At 41.6% G+C, this 14,731-nt stretch overlaps 1 protein-coding gene across 3 annotated transcripts in view; it reads left to right on the top strand.

Moving 5' to 3' along the window:
• Positions 1 to 14,731, top strand: part of CLTCL1 (clathrin heavy chain like 1) — an 88,594-nt gene that overhangs the window by 54,913 nt on the left and 18,950 nt on the right. For all 3 annotated transcript variants that reach the window (XM_025982748.2, XM_072723469.1, XM_072723471.1), the window contains 5 exons: positions 378 to 500; positions 2,891 to 3,036; positions 10,970 to 11,153; positions 12,206 to 12,398; positions 13,015 to 13,172. In XM_025982748.2, coding sequence (XP_025838533.1) covers positions 378 to 500; positions 2,891 to 3,036; positions 10,970 to 11,153; positions 12,206 to 12,398; positions 13,015 to 13,172 — 804 coding nt within the window. The remainder of the gene's footprint in view (positions 1 to 377; positions 501 to 2,890; positions 3,037 to 10,969; positions 11,154 to 12,205; positions 12,399 to 13,014; positions 13,173 to 14,731) is intronic.

The following is a 14,731-nucleotide window of genomic DNA, read 5'->3' as shown; positions in this document are numbered from 1 at the left end:
CTAAAATTTAAAAATTAGTCCCTCCTTCATGCACCGCATTCCATTGCACAGGTCTAGAACATTTTCATTGTCTCAGAAAGTTCTGCTGGGTAGCACTACTTTAGGGCAACAGGTTGCTGTGGAGAGGAGCTGCCTCACAGTCATACCCATTCTAAGTTTTAAACTGAGAAACTTGTGTTTTGAGCTAATTTGTCACTCTGGGAAGTGCATTGTCACTCTTTTGGGATGCTGCTTATCACATGTCAAAGTACTGTTTCTCATTTAGGCTCTGGCTGACACTAAACAAGTGTTGGGGACAGAGGGAACTGACTAGGGTGGGTCCCTTAAGTAGCATCCATTCGTTGGCTGTGTTATACACACTAGTGTGCTCATTTCAGGTTTGCAATGAGAATTCTCTGTTCAAGAGTGAGGCCCGCTACCTGGTGCGCAGGAAGGATCCTGAGCTCTGGGCTCATGTCCTTGAGGAGACTAACCCGTCCAGGAGACAGCTGATTGACCAGGTGAAGAATGGAAATGGGAGTATGGGTATGCATGCCTGCATTTTGCTGTCTTACCATTTTGTGGCCAGAGTGACTAGTTGAATTATTATGTCTAACACATCTTCAGACGCATGACCAGACAGACTATCTTGTGAATCCTCTCTGGAGTTTACTGGTTAAAGGCACAGAGTTGGCCCTGATCTCCAAAGCAGGGATGTGCTGCCTCAGTAAAAGGAATATCTGATGGCATGCCTACATGCTGGATCCTTAGTATTTTTTCAGCTCAGCCCCCGGTGACACAAGGTAAATGACTTTCAGGGTTGTCTCAGCTGCACTTGCCTTTGTCGAGGAACCCCTTGCACTCTTATAACTATCCAGTTGCCTCCTTCTCCTCCAGTGCTGAGGCCAGGGTTCCTCCTATGTGCAGTCTGGCGGATGGGTGTCAACCTCAGCCACTTGGTAGGCTTCCCATAGCTTGAAGGCAACAATTGATACTTCACCATCCCCACTCTCCCCTCAGATGCTGGGCATATTCTTTGGAGGGTAGGCTAAGACCAAGGTGGGAAAAAGACACCCTGGTCCAAGAAGTGGCCTTCAGCCTTGAGCCTATCAACTAAAGTGCCTCTGCTCCTTTGTGTGCATTACTAACCACTGGGAGCACTTGCTGGGTTTCACCTCTATCTTTCCTGAATTTCATCTTCTTGTTTTCTGTCCACTGTTCTTCATGTTTCTGCCATTATATTTTTATTAATAAACTTCATTTTGGAACACTTTTAGATGACTAGAAGACTGGTTTTGGATCTCATATTAACTTTGGAGTTACCCATCTCTAAGATTTGCCTGAAGATTCATTCATCCAGACTTGACAGATACTGAGCAGCAAAGGGCCTGGGACAGAGTAGGCTTATATTCCACTAGAGATCTATCTCCAGATTTACAGACAACAGATACTTCTCCAGGTGTTGTCCAACTGCCTGACATGTCTTGTAGGCCATGTTGCACTGGCTCAAGCAGCTTTAATGCTTTGCTGAACTGAAGCCAGCAGAGTGTCTCTTGGTCTCCCCATGTCTGTGTAGGGCTGCTAATCCTGTCATTATGTCTGCTGAGACTGAATATTCATAGCCACCTCCTAGGGGGCATTTACCTACCGTGCCTCTCTAATTAGAGAGACTGCATGAGGCCAGAGGTAGACTGCTTGTAGGCCTGGAGGAGAAGCTCATTATGGAAAGTTTACTTAGAGGAAGCAGCTTCCTTAAGTAACCTTAGATTAGGCATCCTGTTGACTCAAATAGATGATGGAAATTTATTTTTGCCCTTAAAATAAACAGTGTATATTTAAAGTACTCAAAGGTTTTCAAGAATGGATAGATGTCATGATGGCAGGAAATACCTCCTACTCTGGATGGATTCTGTGTGCTATGACAGTTTTCTTTTACCTTAAGTACACCTTTTTTGTTATTTATCTCCTGTGATAGCCCCTTTCCTCAAACTCCTTGGAATAACTGTTAGGATTGTTATAAACTCCTCAGAAGAACTTTTGTATCTTATGAGGCCATTGAGTATATAGTGGCCACTTGCAAGGTGGACTGGGCTTTGATTCTAGTTCTGTTGCAGCCCCTCCTGTTTGCAGAGTAAAAGGTCATGGCCAGAGCTGTGTATCATCTATTATCTGTCATACCTTCTCTGAGCTGTCAGTCCTTTCTCTTTAATGCACTGCTATTGCTCACCCCTGATAAACACCCGAACTTGGCAAAACTGATAGATCCTGAAGTCACCAAAGGCCCCTGGCACAAAGTATAAATAAAGAGAACGATGCTGGCCTTCTAGCCTGCTGTCATCTGGGAAGTGTACTCTTTGGGAAAGTGTCTTTTCCCCCACTTGTGAGTTTTTTGTAATAAGATACCTGTAGTTGGATGAGGGGTGGTGTGGCAAGTTTTTTTTTTCAGTCTTTCCCGTTGTGTTCTGAGGGCTGTGGAGCTCAGGGTGTACTGGACTGCAGGCCTGGAAGTGGGCTGGGCCAGTAGTGCTCTAGGGTAGCAAGAGCTTCACTATGTGGTGTCTTCATTAGAAAAATGGAGGCCATATTTGCTATGAACAGTGGCCTAAAAAAAAGATGAAAGCAGACATGCATTTCAGCTGCCTGTTTAGTACACTGTGTTATTGAGTGTGGAGTAAATTTGCGGTATGGTCACTCAGGCAGAGATGAATCTGCAGCCTTTTTGATGTGAGAGAGCAACTAACTGTCAAATAGAGGAGGCAGAGATCTCTTTCCCTTTTTGCCTTGAGAAATCTGTTTTCTCTGTGACTATTTCAGACTGCCATGGAGTAATCCTTCCCTTCGGTTTAGCTTCAAAGATAGTCTTGAATTGGCTGTATCTAATCAAGTTCTTTCAAATGATTTTTAAAACCAGGTGGTACAGACGGCATTGTCAGAAACACAGGATCCTGAAGAGGTCTCAGTCACTGTCAAAGCCTTCATGACAGCTGATCTGCCTAATGAACTGATTGAGCTGCTGGAGAAGATTGTTCTGGATAACTCGGTCTTCAGTGAACACAGGTAAGGGTATGCCAAGGGTAGTGCTGACTGGGTCAGATTCAAGCACCTGCCTGACGTTCACTTTCCATTACACTGTTGGGCCTTTCTTCACCTGCCCAGCCTCATTGACTGCTCCCCAGTGTCTTCTCACTGTGTTCTGTATTTTCAGTCCTACCTATGTCTTCTAGCCCAACCTAAATTCTCCTTTTTCCAGGAAGCTGTCCTTCCTCTTGCTTCTCTGGCCTGCACTATTCTTTTTTAACCACAATGCTCAGAAAGGGAGCTAATATTCATTAGTGCCTACTATGTCCCAAGCATGTTAAACTCTTGAAATCATGGTGAACAAAGCTTGGAAACAGATGCCAAGAAAACTAAATCTGGTCATGTATCAGGGAAGACTTGCTGGATATGTAATGTAGAGACATGATGAGTAGGAGCTTTGGTAGAAAGAACACTCTAGGCAGAAACAACAGCATGGGCAGACACTTTGTTGAGTTTTTTTTGTTTTGTTTTGTTTTGTTTTGTTTTGTGTGTGTGTGTGTTTTTTTTAAGATTTTTATTTATTTGAAGACAGAGTGAAAGACACAACCTGCAGAAGGGAAAAGGAGAAGCAGACTCCCCACTGAAAGGGGAACCTGACATGGGGCTCCACCCCAGGACCCTGGGATCATGACCTGAGCTGTAGGCAGACACTTAACCCACTGAGCCACCCAGATGCCCCATGGGCAGACACTTTGGAAATAATAGAGCATGCTTCAATGTGGTCGCACTCAGCACTTAATCTCCACTTTAAAATTCATTATCAGAGATTCTGTGTCAGACAGACCAGTATGTTTGCACCATAAATCCTGCTGTAAAGATTTAATTGTAAGGTTTGTTTTGTAGGCCAGAAGGGCTTTCAAGGCCTGTGGCATGTGTTAAAGCATATTTTTGTGGATGTGTTTGTTTTTAAACTCAGAAATGCTAAATGGCAAATTATGGAATGTAAAATTATATATATATTTTTTTTAAAGATTTTTTTAAACTTTTTATTTTATTTTATTTATTTATGATAGGCACACAGTGAGAGAGAGAGAGAGGCAGAGACACAGGCAGAGGGAGAAGCAGGCTCCATGCACCGGGAGCCCGATGTGGGATTCGATCCCGGGTCTCCAGGATCGCGCCCTGGGCCAAAGGCAGGCGCTAAACCACTGCGCCACCCAGGGATCCCTAAAATTATATTTTATTTTATTTTTTTTTAATTTTTTTTAAAATTTGTTTATGATAGTCACACACACACAGAGAGAGAGAGAGAGAGAGGCAAAGGCACAGGCAGAGGGAGAAGCAGGCTCCATGCACTGGGAGCCCGACGTGGGATTCGATCCTGGGTCTCCAGGATCGCGCCCTGGGCCAAAGGCAGGCGCCAAACCGCTGTGCCACCCAGGGATCCCTAAAATTATATTTTAATGGAATCCTGAGCCCTTCTTGATTACAGAATGCCTGAGGTGACTAGGATATTCCATCTTGTTGTCTGGTCAACCTCCTTTGATAGATATTAGCTTGTTAGTACTTTCCCCAGAAAAATACTTAAAGGTGGTTCTGATTCTGTGTGCTGACTCCTTGAACACTATTGTTTCTCATACATGCAAGGGGACCTTCAAGTTCTTGCCCCTCTTTCTAGGACTGGCTGCTTCATCAGACATAGTTTTCTGTGTAGGTGTAAATAGCCAGAGTTGGCAGTATGGCAGACTAGATCCCTATATACTTACACCATTACTAGAAAAACTTATATATATTATATGGTCTATATTTGTGTCACACAAAATACACTTTGAGGTAAAAACCATTAATAGTAAAAAGGGCCAGTACAGTAGTCCCCCACTTATCCATGATTTCATGTCCTATAGTTTCAGTTGTCATGGTTAACTATATTCGGTCTGAAAATAGTGTGTCAGAAGCTTGGTTATAGCCTAACAGTATGTCTCAGTGCCTACATCATTCACCTCACTTCTCATCACATAGGCGTTTTAGCATTTCACATCATCCCAAGAAGGGTGAGTGCAGTATAAGATATTTTGAGAGCAAGAAACCACATTCACATAAATTTTATTTATAACGTATTGTTGTAATTGTTCTATGTTATCATGAGTAATTATTGTTAATCTCTTACTGTGCCTGATTAATAAAGCTTATCAAAGGATGTATATACAGGAAAAAATATCATATATGTAGGATTTGGTACTCTCTGTGGTTTCAAACCCCCACTGGGAGTCTTGGAATGTATTACCTGCAGCTGAGGGGGACTACTGTATATAATGATGAAATATTTAACTCACCAGGGAGATAATTCTGAACTTGTACATACCTAATAATATAGTTTCAAAATATGTAAGGTGGCAATTGCCAAAACTGCAAGAAGACAGAGGCAGATTCACCACATTAGAACATCTTAACACATCTCTGGGTAATTGATAGAACAATTAGCTTTAAAAATGAGCATATTAGGGCAGCCCTGGTGGCTCAACGGTTTAGCGCTGCCTTCAGTCCAGGGCGTGATCTGAAGACCCGAGATCGAGTCCCACGTCGGGCTCCCTGCATGGAGCCTGCTTCTCCCTCTGCCTGTGTTTCTGCCTCTCTCTCTCTCTCTGTCTCTCATGAATAAATAAATAAAATCTTTTTTTTAAATGAGCATATTAAAAAGTATACATAAAGAAAGACCATAGTAAATACATTTTTTAAAGTAAATTAAAATAATATAGCTGTTGAATTATAAGCTTACTAGAATGAATTTACATCTATTCAACAAATAGACATGGTTCTTAAAAAAAAAACAAATCAAGAGACAAATAAATGAAAAGGCAAACTTCTATAATCCTATCCACTCAACCATGATAAAGAGCTTGATGTAAATTTATGAATGATCACATACTGAAAGACATCAGGGGCACCTGGGTGACTTGTTCAGTTAAGTGTCTGCCTTCAGTTCAGGTTGTGATCCTAGGGTCCCGAGATCGAGTTCCATGTCAGGCTGTCTGCTCAGTGTGGAGCCTGCTTCTCCCATTTGCAACTCCCCTTGCTCATGCGCACATGCATTCACTTTATCTCTCTCTCATAAATAAGTAAAATCTTAAGTTTTTTTTAAGGAAAAAAAAGACATCAGTTTTACCACATCATTCAGATTTACTGCAATACCAATAAAACTCTCTATTTATTTATGAAACTTGATAGGACATTTTAAGTTTTAAATCAAAAAGATAAAAGGCCAAGAATAATCAGGATTGCCAATACAAATAATAAATCACCCAAGAGGTGGAAGTAGGTTTAGGGATGGCAAGGTACTTATTCTGATCTAGAATTATTATAAAATTAAATCAAGTCCTGATGGTTTAGGCAAGGAACAGAGAAATGGACCATTATAGTAGAGAAAAGAGCCCTAAAATAGACCTACACATATGTAAAACATGCATTTATGACAGAGTTGGTTATGCCGAAGGAAATAATAGACTTTTCAGTAAAATGATGTCTGGACAACTGATTATCCATATAGGTAAAAATTAAAATTGGATCTCTTTGCCATACTATGTAAAGATTTAAATATAAAGTCAAAACTATAATGTTTTTAGAGTTTATGTTTAGAAGAAGAATGTATTTGTGGCCTAATGCACACATAAGCCAGCCACGAAAATATATAAACCGCTTGAAAAACTAGTAAATAGGACTATGTTAAACTTAAGAACTTTATCATAATGAGAAAAGGGTAAGCTACAAACATAGACGACATTTGCAACATACATAACCAACAAAAACTAGCCCAGAGAACATAAAATGAAAGAAAAACTCAACCTGTTAGAAAACTCAGCAAAGCACTTGAGTGATCCTTCAGCAAGAGAGACAACCTGTGAGCCTAAGGCAGGAGTGCAGCCTCATCAGCCATCAATGAAGCACAGTCTGACTGCTGTGTGCCATCCCTTTCCTTCTGCAGAGCAGCAAGGATCTAGCTCTCCTAATCAGCCTTGATGACAGTGCGGAGCAACTGGGCCTCTTATATGCCCTGTTGGGAATGTGCATTCCTCTTGGGAAGCAGTGCATGTTGGAAGGGTTTCCACTCTCGGTTCAGAACTCTGGAGAAACTTGGCTCACATGTATCAAGAGACATGTGCAAGAATGCACAAAGCACAGTTTCCAGCAACAACGATCTGAGAGCAATCCAGATACCCAACTGTAAAAGGGCTGTGGTACTGTCGTACAGTGGAGTACCATGTCACAGAGAAAATGAATGCTGTCCAACAGCACAGGTGAATCTAGGACCTAATTTTTTAATACCTTTTTCCCTCCTTTATCATTATAATACAGTTAAATTGGCCTTTTATGGGGGATGTACAGTACTAGGAATTTCAACACATGCCTAAGATTTGTGTAAGTAACCACCACAGTCAGGGTACAGGACAGTTCCTTCACTATGAAACTGCCTTGTGTAAACTACCCTTTACAGTTACAGTTACATCCCCTGACAGTCATCCATCTGTGATTCATCACCATCACTGCAGTTTTGCCTTTTCTAGAATGTCATGTAGAGGGAATCAGTATGCAGTCTTTTGAGAGTTGGCTTCTTTTACACAGTGTAATGCCTTTGAGCTTCATCCAAGTTATCTGCATCAATAGTTTGTTCTTTTTTATTGGTGAATAGTATTCTGTGGTATGAATGTACAGCAGTTTATCCACTTGCTCATTGAAGGACATTTGGATTGTTTTCAGTTTGGGGTGACTATGAATACAGCTGCTATAAACGTGTGTCCAGATTTTTGTTTGAACACATCTAGCAATTGGTGAACCACATGGTATATATATGTTTAACTGTTTAAGAAGTTGCCAAACTATTGTTTTTCAGAGTGACTGTACCATTTCACATTCCCACCAGCAATGTGTGAGAATTCCAATTTCTCTACATCTTCATTAGCACTTGTTGGTATTACCGGTATTTTTTATTTTAGCCATTCTAATAAGTGTATAGTGGTGTGTCATTGTGGTTTTAATTTGCATTTCCCTAATGGCTAATAGTGTTAAACAATTTTTCCTGTGCTTATTTACCCTCCATATATTCTCTTGGGTCTAGGATCCTTCTAAATCTTTTGCCTTGGGGCACCTGGGTGGCTCAATGGTTGAGCATCTGCTTTTGGCTCAGGTCGTGATCCCAGAGTTCTGGGATCAAGTCCCATATCGGACTCGATTGCAAAAAAAATTTACAAATATTTTTTCCTAGTGTGGAGCTTGTCTTTTTATTCCCCTAATAGCATCATTTGAAAATCAAAAGTTTTCTCTTTGGGCAGCCCAGGTGGCTCAGCGGTTTAGCACTGCCTTCAGCCCAGGGCGTGATCCTGGAGACCTGGGATCGAGTCCCATTTCAGGCTTCCTGCATGGGGCCTGTTTCTCCCTCTGCCTATGTCTCTGCCCGCCCCCCTGTGTGTCTCTCTCTCCCATGAATGAATAAATTTAAAAATCTTTTTAAAAAAAAGGTTTTGTGGGGATCCCTGGGTGGCTCAGCAGTTTAGCGCCTGCCTTCAGCCCGGGGTGTGATCCTGGAGTCCCAGGATCGAGTCCCACGTCAGGCTCCCTGCATAGAGCCTGCTTCTCCCTCTGCCTGTGTCTCTGCCTCTCTCTCTCTCTCTCTCTCTCTGTTTCTCATGAATAAATAAATAAAATATTTAAAAAATAAAATAAAAAAGTTTCGGACAGCCCTGGTGGTTCAGTGGTTTAGTGCTGCCTCCAGGACGTGATCTGGAGACCTGAGATCGAGTCCCATGTCAGGCTTCCTGCATGGAGAGCTGCTTCTCCCTCTGCCTGTGTCTCTTCCTCTGTCTCTCTCTGTGTGTGTTTCTCATGAATAAATAAAATCTTTAAAAAAAAAAAAAAAGTTTTCTCTCTTTTTTTTTTTTTTTAAGATTTTATGTATTTATTTGAGAGAGCAAGAGTGAGATAGAGTGCTGAGCAGGGAGCCTGATACGGGGTCTGATCCCAGGATTCCAGGATGATGATGTGAGCCAAAGGCAGATGCTTAACCAACTGAGCCACTCAGGTGCCCTTAAAAGTTTTCATTTGGATCAAGTCAAAGTCAGACTTTTCTCTTATGGATTGTGTTTTGGTGTTAAGCACTCTGTGCCTGGTCCCAGGTCAAAAATTCTCTCTAAATTCCTTTTAAAAGTCTTACAGTTTTACATTTAGATCTGTGGTCCAGTGCCCACCAACATATGAGGTTTAGGTTTAGGTTCATTTTTTTCTTGTGGATATCCAGTCATTTCAGGGTTATTTGTTAGGTCCTTTCTGCATCAGATTCCTTTTGCATCTTTGCCAAAAATCACTTGGCCAGGTAGCATGATTCCTCCAACTTTATTCTTTTTTTAAAAATATTTTATTTATTTATTCATGAGAGACAGAGACAGAGAGAGGCAGAGACACAGGCAGAGAGAGAAGCAGGCTCCATGCAGGGAGCCCAACGTGGGACTCGATCCTGGGTCTCCAGGATCACACTCGGCTGAAGGTGGCGCTAAACCACTTAGCCAACCTGGGCTGCCCCCTCCAACTTTATTCTTGTTCAAGATTTAGAATTAGCTTTGTATCAAAAGGGAAACCTCCTGGAATTTTGACTGGAATTGCATGAGATCTATAGACGAATCTGGGGACAGTTGATATATTTACTATGTTGAGTATATAAATACAGCATGTCTCCGTTTATTTAGATCTTTACTTTTTCTCATTAGCATTTTATATTTTTCAGCATATAGAACATGTACATGTTTTATTAGATTAATACCTAAATATTTCATGTTTGGGGAGCTACTGTAAATAGGTAGGCGTTTCTTTGTTTACAATTGTACATTGCTAGTATACAGAACTACAAATGACTTAATGGTTATCCTAATATCTTGCTAAGCTTATGTATTTCTCCTAGGATTTTTTCATAGATTCCTTGAAATTTTCTATCAGTTATGTTGCTTATAAATAGTGACAGTTTTATTTCTTCCTTTCTAGTCTAGATGCTTTTTATTTATTTTTCTTGCCTAACTGCCTTGACTAGAGCCTCCAGTAGAATGTTGAATAAAAGTGGGGAAAGTGCTCATCATTGTCTTATTCCTGATCCTGGGGAGAAGCATTCAGTCTCTCAGTATTGAGAGCTGTGAATATTATGTAGATGGCCTTCATCATCAGATTGAAGAAGTTCCCTTCTAGTTCTAGTTTGCTTAGAGTCTTTATCATTAATGGGTATTGAATTTTGTCAGATACTTTTTTTCAGTCAACAACGTGATGTTCATGTTATTCTTTTTTAGATTCTTAATATGGTACATTACCTTGATTTTTCCCCCATGTTTTTAAATAAGGTAAAAAAAACATTTTATAAGAATGCATCTAGTATGATTAAAGAAAAGTTCAAAAACATGCAAAACTATCTATATTGCTTAGATAGGTTTTTTTTTTTTTAAGATTTCTTTATTTGACAGAATGATCACAAGCATGGGGAGTGGGTGAGGGAGAACCAGGTTCTCCTCTGAGCAGGGAGCCTGACTTAGGGCTCGATCCCAGGATCCTGGGAACATGACCTGAGCTGAAGACAGATGGCCAACTGACTGAAGCACCCAGGCACCCCTAGATATACAATTTATATGGCAGAACTATAAAAAAACACACACACACACACACAAAGAGCTGTTAGAGGAAAGCCTGTGAAGTAAGGGTAGTGGTTGCTTCTGGAGAAGCCACAGCAGCCCTCCAGTGGTGGGTGGTTTTCTGATTTCTCCTACCTGGTGCTTTCTCAAGACTTTGGACCACATGTACTTTATAAATATTCTGTTGTATCATTCATTAGTCATGTGTGTGTGTTTTAAATACTTTTAAATTGAGAATCTTGGACCGGTCAACCTGCCAAAGAGTGTCGTGTGGCTTTCATTCCTGTGACACTGTGCTGACTACCACCTCTCCTAAGGAATCTCCAGAATCTGCTGATCCTAACCGCCATTAAGGCAGACCGCACACGGGTCATGGAGTACATCAGCCGCCTGGACAACTACGATGCCCCAGACATTGCAAACATCGCCGTAAGCAGCGCACTGTATGAGGAGGCCTTTGCCATTTTCCGCAAGTTTGATGTAAACGCCTCAGCAATCCAGGTGGGCTGCTGAGTGCGGTCATGGTAGACTCTAGTGACCTCTGCCACACGTGTCCTCATCATCATCTGTCGTCACCACTATCTGGCTGTTCGATGTGTCTCTCAGATTCTAGTGCTCTTTTCTTCTCTTCACCAGTAACCTGTCTTCCCAGCCTGTTGGCTCCTACTCTGCTAGTACTCCTCTCTGGCAGTCACCCCCGGTCATTCCTCTAGACTTGGGTACCTTGGGTAGACTTGGGGAGGTCATGTGATCAGCCCTGAGGTCCTTGCACGTGATGACTGTTCCAGTCCTTCACCCCCTGCGACCTCACCTCCCCAGAGCAGTCACCTCTCCAGAGCAGTCCTGCCAGCCCTCCTGCCCACCTTCAACCCCACCAAGAGCCCTTCCCATAACCCTCCTCTGTTTCCTCCCAGCCTATTGGTCTTTTTTGGTTTTATTTCCAAATCAATTATAACCATGGGACAGATCACTTTAATTACTCTCTTACCAAGATTCTTTATGTCCTTGCCTCTTCCCTTACCATTTTTCTGTACCTGCCTGTGAAATCTCCGGCATAAACACCCCTCTTTTTGGTTCATACATGGTCTGTGGCCTTGCTCTGAGATCAAACTATATGAGGGGCAACTGTTGCACCCCAGGCCTCCAGATGACAGTACCCTTCAAGGGTATTTTCTGCCTGATAAGCTATCTCATTCCCTACAGTAGCTCCTTTGAGCCTTTTTACACCCTGTATGCTCCATTGTACTATCTTAACCAGGATCAAGGGCAATTCCCATGTCCTTGTTCTGGACCAAAAAGCTTAGCTTGACTGTCTCCCATTTCTTTATTTCTCTTTTTTGGAGTGTCTCTTCTCCATGAGGCATCTTCCTCCTGTACAATATAGGGCTTGTCTTTTCCTCCCATTCATCATCTGAGAAATACTTAATGCCTGGTTGCTTTGGACTGAAATGGCCATGCAGCTTTAGGCAAAATGTTCTACATTTTGAACAAAAATCTGCTCCCTATAGTTGACTGGGTGTGGTGAAGAATAAGTATCCTCTTATAACCCTTAGGTCCTGATTGAGCACATTGGAAACCTGGACCGAGCATACGAGTTTGCAGAGAGATGTAATGAACCTGCTGTATGGAGTCAGCTGGCCCGCGCCCAGCTCCAGAAAGACTTGGTGAAAGAATCCATCGACTCCTACATCAGAGCGGATGACCCTTCCTCTTACTTAGAGGTCGTTCAGGCAGCCAGCAGGAGCAGTAAGTGAACCTCCTCTCCTTGAGGCTCTGCTTCTCACTGGTGTGAAGCCTGGCAAGAGAAGGATGTGGCCTTCCCAGGAATCTGCACATGTTACGCATCCAGAAATATTGGAGACACCACTAAGTAAAAGTTTTCCAAAAGAATCTATTACTATTATTCTGCTAATGACACTAGCTCTTTAGTTGACTGTTAACTAGACACTAGCTCTTTGGTTGACTGGACAGTTTAAGCACAATGGATAGCACTATCATAACAATTTTAAGGTCAGAACCTTAGGTCCAGAGCTTCTTCTAGCCTTTCCAGTTAACTGGTGCTTGCTTCTCCAGGGACTGGAATAAGCATCCTCTCTCCTGGTGAGGTCTTTACTTGATGACGTAGAGCTTCCCATCCCCGGGGTCAGCCCCTGTGTGATTTTGCTCTTTCTGTCTCTCCCATCTGGGATAGGGCTCTGCTTAGCAGACAAGCAAGTCCTCTGAGACCTTACCTGGAGTCCAAGCCCTCACTGAGGCAGAGTGGGAGTGTAAACATCTTACCTGAGGATAGAATGGGAGGAACTGAGCCTCCTGTTTAAATTTAGCAGCTCTGGATTAACCTATTTCTGTTTTCTGTCTTTAGACAATTGGGAGGATCTGGTTAAATTTCTACAGATGGCCAGGAAAAAGGGCCGAGAATCCTATGTAGAGACTGAACTTACTTTTGCCCTGGCTAAAACCAGCCGTCTGTCTGAACTAGAAGATTGTATTAATGGACCCAACAATGCCCACATCCAGCAGGTAGGCTGTGCCCTGGGGACCGCGAACTGCTACAGTCAGGTTTAGGGATTACTCCCTAGAGTGGCCCAGATCTCTGACCCTGAGAAACAAGCCACAGCTTTGTTACTGTCCCTAGTATGGAAGTTAAGGGCCCTGGCTGTGCACATCAGAAAGATACTCCTAAAAAAAGGTGTCAGGACTATGTGCCAGTGTTCTAGCTATTATCACGGGAGAGCAAAGTGAACTAACTAGCCAGGTAAAAGAGTTTTTCCAGGGCCACCCGGGTGGCTCAGTGGTTTAGCGCCGCCTTCAGCCCAGGGTGTGATCCTGGAGACCGGGGATCGAGTCCCACGTCGGGCTCCCTGCGTGGAGCCTGCTTCTCCCTCTGCCTGCATCCCTGCTTCTCTCTTTCTCAAATAAATAAATAAATAAATAAATAAATAAATAAATAAATAGTTTTTCCATATGTCAGCAGTTATCAAATAACATAATGGTAAAAATATTTTTTAAAGTAGGAAGAACACCAAAATGTTTAAATATACCTTAAGGGAAAGTGTTAAAATAAAAGAAAGATCTAAAATAACTGTAAAGTCTATTTCCTGGCATAAAGTGTTACCCCTAGAAAAAGTGATAGAGATGAAGGGTTAATGGAATATATTCTAACCCCTCTGTAAAGAATACACACTCTTTACTGAAATAAGTAACACAAAAGTGGACTTAGGATTCTTTATTTCAAAGTAAGATCCAATTAGCTGTTGGAAATTAGGTTGGAGTTTTGAAAGGGCTTAAAAGTTCATCATGTAATTCTGTAATTAAAATTCCATATGAAAGAATTATAGGTAAAAGTTGAGGGGGTTTTATCTAAAAGTTTTAAATATCTATTTGAGTCTTTCCATGAGGAAGGAGTTTTTAAGCATATAAGCAGTTGAAGAAAGCATAAAGGAAAGTATCAGTTCATCTAATGCATAAAAGTTCTACATATATGTATATTCCTAATCATGGGCCTCATAGGTCTAAATGTAAAAATAAATCCCAAGAAAGAAAAAAAAAGTACAGATAGCTTTAATATAAATATCTAATCATTGCACCATGATTTATACCAATAATAGTTGAAAGCCAGTGTCCCACAAAAGGAAATAATGAAACACCATCCATCAGTGGAATATAATATAGCCATTACAGGTATTTAGAGCCTTATTTGTGACAGAAAAATCTTTTGAGGTAAGTTGCAGTTGAGTGAAAACCTGCATGTACAATATGATGAACATATCTATGTACTTAGAAAAAACATGCCAAGTGTGACAGAAAAGATACAGTTTAGGCAGTAGTCTTCCATTTTCCTTTCATTTGCCCGTTTTGCCAAGTTTTGTTTTGATTGGTGACCAAAACTTTTTAAATTGTCTTTATAATCAGAAAATTAGTAAGATGTTAGAAAATGAAGCCTTGTCCGAGATCTCCCTCTGAATTCATAACAGAATTCTCCTAACTGGGGAGCCCATTAAATATCATAGCCAGAGATGCTCTTTTGGGTCACACCGAAGGTAAATCCGACTGGAAAGCTAGCTGGCCTGGGAAGCTCA

This window comes from Vulpes vulpes, chromosome 10 (genome assembly GCF_048418805.1).
Source record: "Vulpes vulpes isolate BD-2025 chromosome 10, VulVul3, whole genome shotgun sequence".
Taxonomy (NCBI): Eukaryota; Metazoa; Chordata; class Mammalia; order Carnivora; family Canidae; genus Vulpes; species Vulpes vulpes.
Note: the sequence above shows the minus strand (reverse complement) of the source record. Positions and strands in the feature narration are given on the sequence as shown.